At 50.8% G+C, this 13,538-nt stretch overlaps 1 protein-coding gene across 10 annotated transcripts in view; it reads left to right on the top strand.

Moving 5' to 3' along the window:
- ATXN1 (ataxin 1) overlaps positions 1–13,538 on the top strand; it is a 400,118-nt gene that overhangs the window by 378,006 nt on the left and 8,574 nt on the right. For 9 of the 10 annotated variants that reach the window (XM_034985728.1, XM_034985720.1, XM_034985721.1 and 6 more), the window contains one exon: positions 4,531–6,586. The exons of the other annotated variant lie outside the window; for it this stretch is intronic. In XM_034985728.1, the coding sequence (XP_034841619.1) occupies positions 4,691–6,586 (1,896 nt within the window). In that variant the 5' untranslated portion in view covers positions 4,531–4,690. The remainder of the gene's footprint in view (positions 1–4,530; positions 6,587–13,538) is intronic. 10 annotated transcript variants of the gene reach the window in all.

The following is a 13,538-nucleotide window of genomic DNA, read 5'->3' as shown; positions in this document are numbered from 1 at the left end:
CTCCATCCACTCTGTGTTTGCATATACAGCACCCAGTTTTGTTTCTCAGAAACTACTCCATCAGAAAGAGAGGCTAGAGATGTTTAATTTGTTTAGGAGCTGATGATTAGAAAATCTAATCTCATACCTGAGGTTCTGAAACCTTTTTGTGCATATGAATCATCTGGAGATCTTGTTAAAATGCAGATTCTAAATCAGGAGGGCTGGGTGGGGCCTGAGATCCTGCATTTCTAGAGCTGCTAGGGGGTGGGAGGAGGGGCTTGGCGACTGGCATTGCTGGTCCGAGGACAGCACTTTGGAGAGCAAGGCCTTATGCCACTGAGCTAAATTATAAAATAGAGAGAGAGAAATGTAGACATAAAGAATGCATTTAAGATGAGTGCATTCAGAACAGAGGTTCTCAGGCAAACCATACCTAAGTTTGCCTTGACTCATCCAGTATCTTTCTTAATGATAATGTTTGCACAATGGGATCTGCCTGTGTGGTTCTCTGGTAACTTAGCATTTATAAAATAGTGTGTGGCCCCATGTTTGAAAGAACTCTTTCTGTTGTGCATCTAGAAACGAGCTCCCCAGGGGCCCAGGTGAACCACTAGTGTGTTTCAGCCCCAAGAAGGTTATTAGGGACACTAAGGCCATTTGCAGCTAGAAAGAGACCCTAAAAGCAAAAATCTTACTCTCTCTTCTTCTTCTTCTTCTTCTTCTTCTTCTTCTTCTTCTTCTTCTTCTTCTTCTTCTTCTTCTTCTTCTTCTTTCTTCTTCTTCTTCTTCTTCTTCTTCTTCTTCTTCTTCTTCTTCTTCTTCTTCTTCTTCTTCTTCTTCTTCCTTCTTCTTCCTTCTCCTCTCTTTTTTTTTTTGTATCTCTTTCTGTCTCCCTTCCTTTTTTCCCTTCAGTGCTCTTCCACCTTCAAAATATACCTCTCCATTCTTTCAATGCCGTGAATAATCGAACAGCCTTCAAGGGACCTGGTGGCAAACTGTGGCGCCCTCTGGTGGTTTTCTGAAAATACAGCGACTCAATCCCCCCCCCTCAGTGCTTATCCCTGATGGGAGATTCAGATAGTACAGAGCTGGTGAACACAGAGAAGGGACGCATGCCCCAGAATTAGAAAGCCCCTCTCTCCTCCAAGCTGCACTGGTAAATAGGAGACATGGTCCTGCTAAATGTAGCGGGAGGATAGATTAAATTTTTTATCAGTCTGGCCCTAGGTTTTCCAGCTCCTGTGTTAATCTCTGGATCCTGGATTTACCATTAGTATTATCTGGAAAAGAAGTTCATCAATGGATTGCTTTTCATAAGGCCAATATGTCTTACTGGTCCATTAGCAGAAGACCAGCCCTGGAGTCTCTACAGAGACCTTGAGGGCCAGCTAAGCCAGTGTCTCTCAAATGAACACTGTAAATAAACCAAGGCACTACTGAGAACCAAGTCAGCATTCCTCTTCAGATTCGCTAAAGCTGGGTTCTTTAAAAAGTACCTTCAAAGGGGTTTTCTAGTTTTGTATATTGTGCATTTGGTTGTACAAGCAATTTTACATTTGCATTGCTAATGGACCTCTTCTGAATGTGCTTGACATTTTGCTTGGCTTTGAAAGGACTTTTATGCTGCTGCTTTTTCTTCCCTCGAGCTGCCTTGGGCTAATTAACCTATTCTCTTACTGGCTGGGCCTACTGTATGCAAATGTTCTCATTTTGGATTCTGACATATCACTCTTGCATGAACATCCCTAATGAAATCCTGTGGGGTTTTATTGGAGCAGTGCTGCTGTGGAACCAGCAGGGGGCGCAGGGAACGCTTTGCTTTGAGCAGATCTCCTAAATGACTTTCCTTTGCTAGTTGGCCTGGGAATGTGAGAGCTTATACAATTGTTTCTTAAGTGACTCTTGAAATCTAAAGATAAAAGATCATTGTCAGTACTTTTTAAGCAGCCAGAAGGGGCCACTGATTTTTTATAATTTTGTAGTTTAATTTTGTTCTGTCACTGTTTTGAAAATAGCACTGTGGCACCTGGGTGGCTCAGTTGGTTAAGCCTCCTACTCTTGATTTCGGCTCAGGTCAGGATCTCGGGGTGGTGAGATCGAGCCCCCGCGCAGGCTCCTCGCTCAGTGGGGAGTCTACTTGAGGATTCTCTCTCTCCCTCTCCTCTGCCCCTCACCCCGCTCATGCACATGTGAGCTCCCTCTCTCTCTAAAATAAATAAATCTCTTAAAATATAGTACTTACCATTTTACAAAAAAAAAAAAAGAGAAAAAAATAGCACTGTCATCCTGATTGATTTGCAAATACTGTGTGTAAATTATGTGCTGCACTATTTATAAAAGAAGGCTACACAGAACACAGTTACTTTGGACTTCTAGAAGCTCTAGGTCAGGAGGGCAAATAATTGACATTACTCCTTCAGCACAGATATTTCTCCAGCATTAACGTCCTCGTTTCCATCCCAGTCTTTTTTTTTTTTTTTTTTTTTTAAGATTTTACTTACTTATTTGAGACTGAGATGGAGAGAGAGAGAGCACAAGTGGTGGGGAGGAGGCAGAGGGAGAGGGAGAAGCAGACTTCATGCTGAGCAGGGAGCCCGATGCAGGACTCGATCCCAGGACCCTGAGACCGTGACCTGAGCTGAAGGCAGACACTTAACTGACTGAGCCACCCAGGCGCCCCTCCATCCCAGTCTTTAAAGTGCCTCTCTTGTCACATGACAAATCCTGTTGTTATTGAAATGACCTTTGACATTGAGACACCGAATTTATACACTTCTACCTCATATATATCTGGATCACAGCCATTAAAGATGGGGACTTCCTTTTGTGTCATCTGCCCTTTTGTGTTGATGTTCCGTCATGATGCTGAAGCAAGAGCAACAAGGACTACTAAATCATGGACCAAAACAAAAGTTACAGATTAGGGTGGGGGAGTGTAGCTACACAGATGACAGAGATGGGGGAGAAGCTGTTACAGGCAGAGGAGAGGAAAGAGGCTGTGTTACAGTAGGGATGTCGCCACTGCTTGGGCGTTGGCCAGGATCGGGTGCTGAAGGCAGCTGCCTTGTTGTGTTTGCTTTAAAATCGGATCATAAAAAAAGAGGGTCTGGGTAGTAGGATGCCAAAACCCCCCGGGGCCTGGAATTCCCAAAGCCCAAGGCCCATGCCGCAGCTTCCCAGGATCCCAGCACATAGCACTGCTCCTGTCTGCAGCTGCTGCCTGGAGGGGGCACTCACACCTGCTGCTTGTTAGCCCGGTTCCTGTTGGTGCCATTGATGTTCTCTGTCTGTTGCCAGTGGGCATCCATGTGCACACACAGTCATGGTGACTTGGGGCTCACTGGTCACTGAGACACTGAGCTGTGTGCCCGTAACACTTGGCTCCCGGCCCACTATTTATAGATCCAGGACTAAGCACACGGGTCTGATTGATCTGAGAGAGGTTTCATCTCTAGGGTTAATTGTGGGTTGGCCCTTCCCAAGGAGAAAGGGAGGGGGGCGGTGTGAAGAGAAAACTCAGAGACTACCTGGAAAGAAAGAAAGGAATGAAGGGAGCATGTGAAAAAGTCTTCAATGCATCCACCTTATTAGCGCATTCTTATTCTTGTTTTTAAGCATAACCATATTCAGTTTTTAACTGTCTCACAGATTTCTTTTGGCTTTCTGTTACCATATGAGTAGCTGTACTGGGAATTCTTTGGAAACTTGTAGAGCACAAGATTATTTTTGGCTGCCTCTGCTGAGCTGGCATGTGTAGTGTGTGTGTGTGTGTGTGTGTGTGTGTGTGTGAGGGAAGAGGGAATGGTTGTGGATCGAGTATGGCCCCAGAGTCAGGCAGAACCTTTGAGTAGTAGCTCCAATAGATGAGGCTTCAAACCTTATGCCCAAAGACCGCTCGGGACCCCCACTCCTCACCTGCTCCTTCCCAGCACCTGCATCTGAGGCTGATTCTCCCCAATGTCACCCTCCCTGTGGGCTTCATTTGATTTTCCAGCAAGGGAATGAAGAGGTGAGGAAGGGACCAGCGTTTCTGAAAAGGAAATTTAAGAAATAAACCATCTACCCTCTAAGAAGAAAAGTAAAAAGGGAGAGAGGGTATTGAGAAACAGGTCTTAGGAGATGCAGACGGTCTTAGGGGAGTTGTTAATGCCATAAAAAAGCATCTGCTGTGGGGCGCCTGGCTGGCTCGGTCAGTTCAGCATCTGACTCTTGATCTTAGCTCAGGTATTGATCTCAGGGTCATGAGTTCGAACCTGGTGTTGGGCTCCACGCTGGGCATGGAGCCTACTTTAAAAAAAAATTAAAAATTGAAAGAAGTCATCTGCTTTAAGGTTTTGACTTGCCCGGTATGTTCCTCATCTTTCTGACCTGCTGTCCAGCACGGCCAGTGTTTTTTGTGCTTTCATGCTGGGGCTCTTATCAGGTTTTGGGAATTCACGGTGAAGCCAGAGGCCTAGTCTCAGTCTGATATTTTGATTTCCTTTTCCTCCTGCCCTTCCTCCTGCCTTGCCTCCTCCCCTTGTCCCCCACCCTCTTCCTTTTTCCCAGCTTCCAGAGCTGCGGCCGGTCGATCGAACCCACGAGGAGATGATTCCTCATGAAGAGCCTGGATCCCCTACAGAAATCAAATGTGACTTTCCATGTATCAGACTAAACCCAGAGCCAGCCAGACAGTGAAACAGTCACCGTGGAGGGGGGACGGCGAAAAATGAAATCCAACCAAGAGCGGAGCAACGAATGCCTGCCTCCCAAGAAGCGCGAGATCCCCGCCACCAGCCGGCCTTCTGAAGAGAAGGCCGCCGGGCCGCCGAGCAACAACCACCGGGCGGAGTCTGGGGCATGGCTCCCGGGCAACCCCGGGGGCCGCGCCCCCGGGGGCGGCAGGCACGGCCCGGCGGGGACTTCGGGGGAGCTCGGTTTACAACAGGGAATAGGTTTACACAAAGCGCTGTCCACGGGGCTGGACTACTCCCCGCCCAGCGCGCCCAGGTCCGTCCCCGCGACCAGCACGCTGCCCGCGGCGTACCCTCCCCCGCAGTCGGGGACGCCGGTGTCCCCCGTGCAGTACGCTCATCTGCCACACACCTTCCAGTTCATCGGGTCCTCCCAGTACAGCGGGCCCTACGCCGGGTTCATCCCTTCACAGCTGATCTCCCCGACGGCCAGCCCCGTCACCAGTGCCGTGGCCTCTGCCGCGGGGGCCACCACTCCATCCCAGCGCTCCCAGCTGGAGGCCTATTCCACTCTGCTGGCCAACATGGGCAGTCTGAGCCAAGCCTCAGGACACAAGGCTGAGCAGCAGCAACAGCACCTGGGCAGGACGCCGGGGCTCATCACCCCGGGGTCCCCCCCACCCACGCAGCAGAACCAGTACGTCCACATCTCCAGCTCTCCGCAGAGCGCCGGGCGCACGGCCTCTCCTCCGGCCATCCCCGTCCACCTCCACCCGCACCAGACGATGATCCCACACACGCTCACCCTGGGGCCCTCCCCCCAGGTCGTAGTGCAATACACCGACTCCGGCAGCCACTTTGTGCCGCGCGAGGCCGCCAAGAAAGCTGAGAGTGGCAGGCTGCAGCAGGCCATGCAGGCCAAGGAGCTCCTGAACGGGGAGGTGGAGAAGGGCCGGAGGTACGGGGCCCCGAGCTCGGCTGACTTGGGCCTGGTGAAGGCCAGCAAGTCCCTTCCTCACCCTTACGAGTCCAGGCACGTGGTGGTCCACCCCAGCGCCGCCGACTACGGCGGCCGGGACTCCTCGGGGGTCCGGGCCTCTGTGATGGTCCTGCCCACCAGCAACACCCCCGCCGCGGACCTGGAGGTGCAGCAGGTCACGCACCGGGAGGCCTCCCCCTCCACCCTCAACGACAAAAGCGGCCTGCACCTAGGGAAGCCCGGGCACCGGTCCTATGCGCTGTCACCCCAACAGGCTCTGGGCCCCGAAGGCGTGAAGGCCGCCGCCGTTGCCACGCTGTCCCCCCACACGGTCATCCAGACCCCACACAGCGCCTCGGAGCCTCTCCCGGTGGGACTGCCAGCCACCGCCTTCTATGCGGGGACGCAGGCACCGGTCATCGGCTACCTGAGCAGCCAGCAGCAAGCGATCACTTACGCCGGCAGCCTGCCCCAGCACCTGGTGATCCCCGGGACGCAGCCCCTGCTCATCCCGGTGGGCAGCGCCGACGTGGAGGGGTCGGGAGCAGCCCCCGCGATAGCCACCTCGTCGCCCCAGTTCGCGGCCATGCCTCACACCTTCGTCACCACCGCCCTTCCCAAGAGCGAGAACTTCAGCCCCGAGGCCCTGGTCACGCAGGCCGCCTACCCCGCCATGGTGCAGGCCCAGATCCACCTGCCTGTGGTGCAATCGGTGGCGTCCCCCGCCTCGGCGCCCCCCACGCTGCCCCCCTACTTCATGAAAGGCTCCATCATCCAGTTGGCCAACGGGGAGCTGAAGAAGGTGGAGGACCTAAAGACGGAAGACTTCATCCAGAGTGCTGAGATCAGCAGCGATCTGAAGATCGACTCCAGCACGGTGGAGAGGATCGAGGACAGCCACCACCCCGGCGTGGCCGTGATCCAGTTTGCGGTTGGGGAGCACCGAGCACAGGTAATGTTCACCCCCCCCCCCACCGGCACAGGTAGGGGCACCCACCATGCCCCCATCATCGTTCTCCTGGCAAGATGAGTGTCTTCCAAGAGGCAGGCCCGAATGTGCTGTGGGGAGAATTCAGGGTTTTCATGTATACCCAGATTGTAGATCTATCCTGTTTCCTGACCAGGTTCTGTGAGAGAGATGAGCCCCAATGCCCCAAGGCATCCGCTGTTTGTAACGAATTCACTTCCATGCTCCTGTAGACGGGGGCTGGTAAGGGACCATCCTCTGTAGGATTCCGAAAATCACCACTCAAGATTTTTTTTTTTTTTTTTTTTTAGTTCTCTGGTTTAAATGAGGAATCCTGCTTGAGAAACGCTGCAGGGCTCAAGGCCCTTCTTGGGGTCATTGTGCTCTTTGTCCCTGTCAGGAAAAGACAGTGCTGGTCAGGGCGGGGACATTAGATGGCCACATCCTGTTCCAGCGTCTGTGTTTTAAAATGTAGGTGCTATTATCATTTAGGTGTGGTGAGGCCAACAGATGAGGACACGGCCTGCCATTGAAAAGGTAGCTTGTTCTACTCAGATCCCTAAAAGACGGGGTGCGCCATGCAGGGCCACCCGCAGGAGCACCAGGGTCAGTGAGGAGGCAGGGGGGACCAGGAGGGAACATGGCCAAGAGCCTGTACGGTAGTTTCCGTGGGAAAGAATGAGCAACATGGGGTAAGCAGACTGAGGATTGGCTGGCGTGAATAATTTCAGGGGGTTCTGGGTCATAGGGGTTATCCCTCGGTGTCTGGTACCTGGGCCTGGAGTGATGAGGGCAGATAGATGTGAGAGCCCAGTGGAGGAGGTGGGTTGGGAGTGTGGGTGTTTGGTGTGCATGCGAAGCTAACCCCGGGAGGGGCAGTCCCTCCAGTCAGCCAGGCTCCAAGATATCAAAAGCATCAGAATGTAGAAAATCAAAGGCATGGTTAACATTGTCTGGGAATCCCAAGGTGATCTCCTGTGCATGTAGTAAGTAGGAACCCCAAGGGGTAAGATTCAGTCAAGGTCAGGTGTGTTAAAGCCTGGAAGTGTTATTAACTCTATGAATTTCTACGGTCTCATTCAGTCCTCTCTTTTACAGTGTCTTAAATCACTGAACGCTTCTATTCCACAGCCCCTTTATAGAAAACAGCACTTTCCCTGTCCAGGTGGCTTGGAGACAAACAGGTTTGGCCCCCAGGCTCGGGGCTTCCCTGCTGTCGAGCCCCTGAGCCCTGCTCTCCTGGGAATGTTTCCATGGTGGACTTTTTTTTTTTTTTTTTAATATTTTATTTATTTGACAGAGAGAGACACAGCGAGAGAGGGAACACAAGCAGGGGGAGTGGGAGAGGGAGAAGCAGGCTTCCCGCGGAGCAGGGAGCCCGATGCGGGGCTCGATCCCAGGACCCCGGGATCATGACCTGAGCCGAAGGCAGACGCTTAACGACTGAGCTACCCAGGTGCCCCTCCATAGAGGACTTTGAAAAAACCCCAAAGTGACGGCGCCTCCTTCAACTCTGAGTTGAGAACGGTCAGGGCATAGGTGATGTTTGGGAAAACAAAACAAAAGAAAAACTCGTTAATGATTTGAACTGTTCTGAGTGTATTTTTAAGAGATCAAGTTGCAGGGGAGGGGGGATTATCCAGCGTTTTCCAGAAGGGCTTGTGAATGACCGGATGTGGGGTCTGCCACAACGTCAGAGGCCCTGCACTGCCAAGAACTTTTAGCCTCCAAAGATGTCTTTTCTTCTGGTGCAATGTCACCGTAGGCTTACAGTCTTTGGTAAGATCAAAGAGAGATTTCTCAAAGTTCAGATTTAAAAAAAAAATAGCGAAAATCAGGATTTTTTTTTTTTTAAGTGGCATCTTTATTTCGAACTCCCTGCCTGTCCCGTAGGTGCGGCTCGCTCCCACCTGCCTGCACGCGTTGGAGGTGGGCACGGGTAGAAGGAAAACAAGTTGTCTTTAGCAAAGTTGTCTTCTAACAGACTCCAGGTGAAGCATGGAAAATAAACAGGAATTGAAAGTGCATTTTTTCATGGCACCTTCAGCCCTTCAGGCGTTACTGTGAACGGGGGCAGGCACGGGAAGAGGTGTTATTTCAGAGAGCTGCTGGTTCCTTACCCGCACCTCTTTTCACACTGATAATCGAGAACAGCTCCGGCTGCAGACAACATCTCCAAGACCCCGGCATCCGAGTGGATGCGAGCTTCCCAGGCCTCCCGAGGTTGCGGATGGACCCGGCATTCTGGAGAGGAAGCAGCTTCCTGTGTTTCCCTGCTCGGTACTTTGCACCATGGATGCTTGAATGATAGAGTAATTGGCTTCCCCATGAAGTCTCTTTTCCTTCCGGCAGCCAGACCACGAGTCTCTGCTGACAGCCAGGGTGCAAATTAGAAGGTAGAATCTTTGTCACGGCCTGTTCGCAGGTCTGTCAGGGCGGCCCCGCCTGGGGGTGCCGCATGCTGGGGAGGGCTGTCGCCTGCTAAAAAGGTGGCTTGGGTTTTGAGCTGGAGAAACAAAGTGCAAGGCCCCGACAGGGCCAATGATTTGTCGCTTTACCCAGAAGCCTATCAGAAACAGGCTGACATCATCACAGCTAAAATACTCCACCAGCTGTGCTCACCACGAGTGACAGAATCGGGATCAGGAGAGAATCAGAGGGAAAGTGAGAGGGGGAGGAGGAAGGGAGCCAGAGAGCTGATATCTGGATTTAATTTACGTTCCGAGGGCTGCGAGCTTGCCTCCCTCACCAGTGTGGCACTGAGAAGTTTTCTCCTCTGGCCTGGAGGAGGATCAGCCGTGTCTTCTCAGCTCGTTAGAAATCACTCACACTTGCACCCACGGGGAGATTTAGGGATGTGCAAATTGTTTAACTTAATTAGCAAAATCACAAAACTGATGGGGGAAGTTGTGGGAGATGGGCTGGTTTTCTGCACAATAGCTGGATGGTTTTATGACTCCAATCATAAATCCCCGCGTGGAAAGAGAGCCACGGGGGTATGTGTGACCTCAGAAAACGTACGGTGAGCATCCCCTCCGGATGGTGGGGAAGGCCACGCGAGCCTGGGCTCTGGTCGGCTGCCAGACAGGTTGTCTTCCTTCAGAGCTGCTGTTTTTCTCATCCCTGAAACAGGCAAATGATTCCTTATACAAGGCATATCACGGGCCTCCTCCGTTTTTGCAATCCTGAGCTTCTGTGCCTCGCAGGACAGGGCTTGTAGACACCACCAGCATTCACTGACCAAAAACCAAAGGGGGACATGGAAGGAATCTTTGCGGACCTCATGCTCATCATCGGCCCACAGACCTCATGGGAACTGAAGCCCTCCTGTCTAAAACAGAGGGGGGGGGGGTCGTTTTGGTGATTATTTTAAGGAGCTGAACTCCTAATTGTTACTGCGGAAAGACGCCTCCAGTGTTGTCTCCAGCTGAAGCTCCAGACGAGGCGGTGTGGGAGAAAAGCGCTGTCGCCAAGCTGTCACCGTCCCCGGGGCTCGGCCATCCCCGCTGCAGTGTTTTTCTGCACAAGGCAGTGTCTTTGTGCCCAGTCCTCTGGCCCGCTGCTGTGGGAGAGCGAAGGAGAATTCCAGGTGTGATCTGTTCCCACCAAATGCACCACGCGACACCTCCTTCTGGCCACTCTGTGTCTCCTTCCTCTTCTGTTTGGGGACAGGTAGCACATTCCACCCCAGGGAGGAGAGCCTGCCTGCATGATTCTGGTTGAAACCCCGATGGACAACAGAATCACTTCCCTTGGGGCCTCACTCCCAAATATAATCCACTGGATATTCTTCTACAAGATTGTAAGTCCGTGGCAAGTCCCAGAGGGGATCCCCGGGGCAATAGTGGGAGCCAGTGCAGCTCAGCGAGAGGATGGAGGGCGTCCTCTGCTGCAGTGGGAAGCAGGTGAGCTGGTGAGCTGGTGAAGAAAATGCAGGACCAAAATATCTAAGTCGGGATCTATCTTCCACCCCTCCGTAGCGCTGGACCTGGTGCAAATCGTGTACAAATTAGTGCACAAATACTTTACTGTGCAAACCATCTCAGCCGTCCAGTCTGCTGACGCAGTGGGAAGAATGAGGGTTGTTGTAAGGATTCAAGAAAATGTGTTCAAAGGAACAAGCGCACTGTGTAACACCCGGTAGGCCCTTGAAAATGTCCGTGACCATCCCTGCTTCAATTTAGGGGGCTTTGGCCCTGGGAAGAGAAAGGTTAGGGGCGCTTAGGTAGTGCGGCCAGCTCTTGGTTTCAGCTCAGGTCATGATCTCAGGGTCGTGAGATCAAGCCCTGCATCTGGTTCCCCACTCAGCACAGAGTCTGCTTGAGAGTCTCTCTCCCTCTGCCCCTCCCGTTCGTGCTGTCTCTAACATAAATAAATCTTTTAAAAAGAGAGAGAGAAACGTTAGATTCTGAAAAAATAAATAAAAGGCTTCATGCTCTAAAAAAGAATTTATGAAAGGAGAGGCAGTCTAGAAATGTCCAGAAAGAAGGATAAAGTTCCAGAGCACCCACACCGCTATTTCTCCGGGAGGGGCTAAATGCCCTCCTGCGTACAGCCCCGCTGTATTTCCCCAAGTGTGAGCTGGCCTGGAGGAATGCATTGGTGGCCCAGCCGTCCACATCGGTAAGAGCCCCAGGAATGAAGGTCTCGTGTGTCTTTCTTCTGCCAGGTGCCCACTGGGCGAGCCTCTGCCCAGGATGCCCCCCCCCCAGCCCCGAGGAGCCTTCCACTTCCATCCGGCAAACACTTTCTGCCTGTGAGCCACCTGCCCATCCCTCTGTCTCATGCTCCCCAGGCTCAGCTTTTCTGAAGAGTACGCAAAACTTGCTCAGTCGAATTGTAGTGAATTTTATTTGTAAAGTGCTCTGGGGTGACACTTCCCTTGGACTGTGTCTTTCCTAACTGGCGAGCTGCTTATGTTATTAGGGCTGTCTCTCACTTCCCAGATCCTCCCGAGGTGACTGCTTCCCTTCACCTCCTTGGTGGCTGCTTAATATTCAGTGCCATTTACCTCTCGTAGCTGTCCTGGGGGGCCACACGCGTGCGTGTGTGTGTGTGCGTGCGCACGCACATGCTAGTATTTTATAAGATGTGCTTACTGCACACCTGCCGACGGCTTTTCTTTCATTGCACTATTTCTAATTTGACTGCTATGTTCTGACTCATCAGTGGTAGCATTATGCTTTAATGGATTAGCTGGTGCCTAAAAATAGCCAAACCTCATGCGAGCAGCACAGAGGTCTTTATGGTCCCTTAGCAGCCAAGGCAAACCGACTTGCCAGCATTTCACATGTGGGGCTTGGTGGGAATGAATCCTAATGTATCAAAAAATAGATAGTGACCTCCCCGTGTGCAAAAGCCCAGCGCTGGGGCCATGGTCCAGTTGTCGGTGATAATCCTCCTCTCGATGCTCAAGTCAGAAAGGCTCCAACAGAAAAAAATGGCATCGAACCACATTTCTGTTGATGTGTCTGTGACCCCTCCAAAAAAAAAAGAAAGAAAAAGAAAAAGGCTCTCCTTTAGTCTATGTGTGATATACGTGCCCCTAACCAGGGAATCTTATGTGTATTATGGAAGCAGACTCTCATTGTTGCTTATAGCTGTTTTTTAGTTAATAGACTTTATTGTTTAAAGTAGTTTTAAGTTAAAAAAAAAAAACAACTGAGCAGAAAGTAGAGGGATTCCCAGACACAGAGTTTCCCCTATTACCAAAATCGTGCACTTGTGTAGTGCATGTGTTACAACCCGTGAGCCAGTATTGATACACGATTATTAACCATAAAGCTTACGTTAAGGTTCATTCTTCATGCTGTACATTCTGTGGGTTTTGACAAATGCAACATGTCATGTATTCGGCATTGCGGTATCATTCAGAGTAGTTTCACTGCCCTAAAAATTTACTATGTTTCCTGTGCATCCTGCCCATCCCCACCCCCACCCCGGAGCCCGGGCAACCCAACCACTCATCTCTTCCTGTCTCCGTAGTTCTGCCTTTTCCAGAATGTCATGTAGTTGGAATCACACAGTATGTAGCCTTTTCAGACTGGCTTCTGTCACTTGGCAATATGCATTTAAGGTTCTTCCATGTCACTTAGTGGCTTTGATCACTCATTTCTTTTTAGCAGAGACTAATACGTTGTTCTTCTAAAGCACACCTTTTACGACCCTAGAGGAGGAGGGCAGGTGGGATAGAATTCTGTGTGTCTGAGAGGTGCTCCAGCCACCTGTTGAGTCAGATCCTAATGGGGCCTCCCTGCAGTGGAGGCTCTGGGAGCCAGCCTACAGCATAGGAGGAGAACCCAGCATGTCAGTCAGGATCTGTGTTTGGGGGCGTCTCTGAGCTAGGGTGTGGGTTTACCGAACAACCCCGAAACACTTCCACCAAAGACTGAGTCAGGTTTTAGCATTAACGTGATTAAATGTTTTAAATAGAACACTCACAGATATTCTTACACTCGACTGAAGAGTTGTGACTGTTTTTAATAATGACTTTTAAACACTGGAGAAAATGGGTCTCTCACTTAGCCACGTAATCATTGCTCCATGTTGAGAACATAATCATGCACACTGGCCTTTAAGGAAAGCAGATTGGCTTTTTTTTTCTCCTGGTAAAACAGGATCAAGGATTTCACTGGCAGACAAAGTTGGCAATTCCCAACTTAATAATTTCAACAAAAGCAAAGCAAGCCATGTTCACTGAAGCCCAGCTTCTGAGAGATCTTGCTGATCCTGGGTAGGGGCAGAATTTGTACGTTTGGGATGGTGTCAAGCAAAAATGTTTTGTAAAACAGATGCCCTTCACATTTGTGAAAACAGGGATTCTCGTGGAGGAAAGGGGAGACATATTTAAACAACAGACGTTTTGTTTTCTTTATATCTTGTTTTTGGTGGTATGTACATATGTGTGTATATAGACATAGCACCAATCTAAGATTGA

Source organism: Mirounga leonina, unplaced genomic scaffold (genome assembly GCF_011800145.1).
Source record: "Mirounga leonina isolate KUSES-001 unplaced genomic scaffold, KU_Mleo_1.0 Mir_366, whole genome shotgun sequence".
In the NCBI taxonomy this organism is placed as follows: domain Eukaryota; kingdom Metazoa; phylum Chordata; class Mammalia; order Carnivora; family Phocidae; genus Mirounga; species Mirounga leonina.
This window is presented reverse-complemented; position numbering and strand designations above follow the sequence as displayed.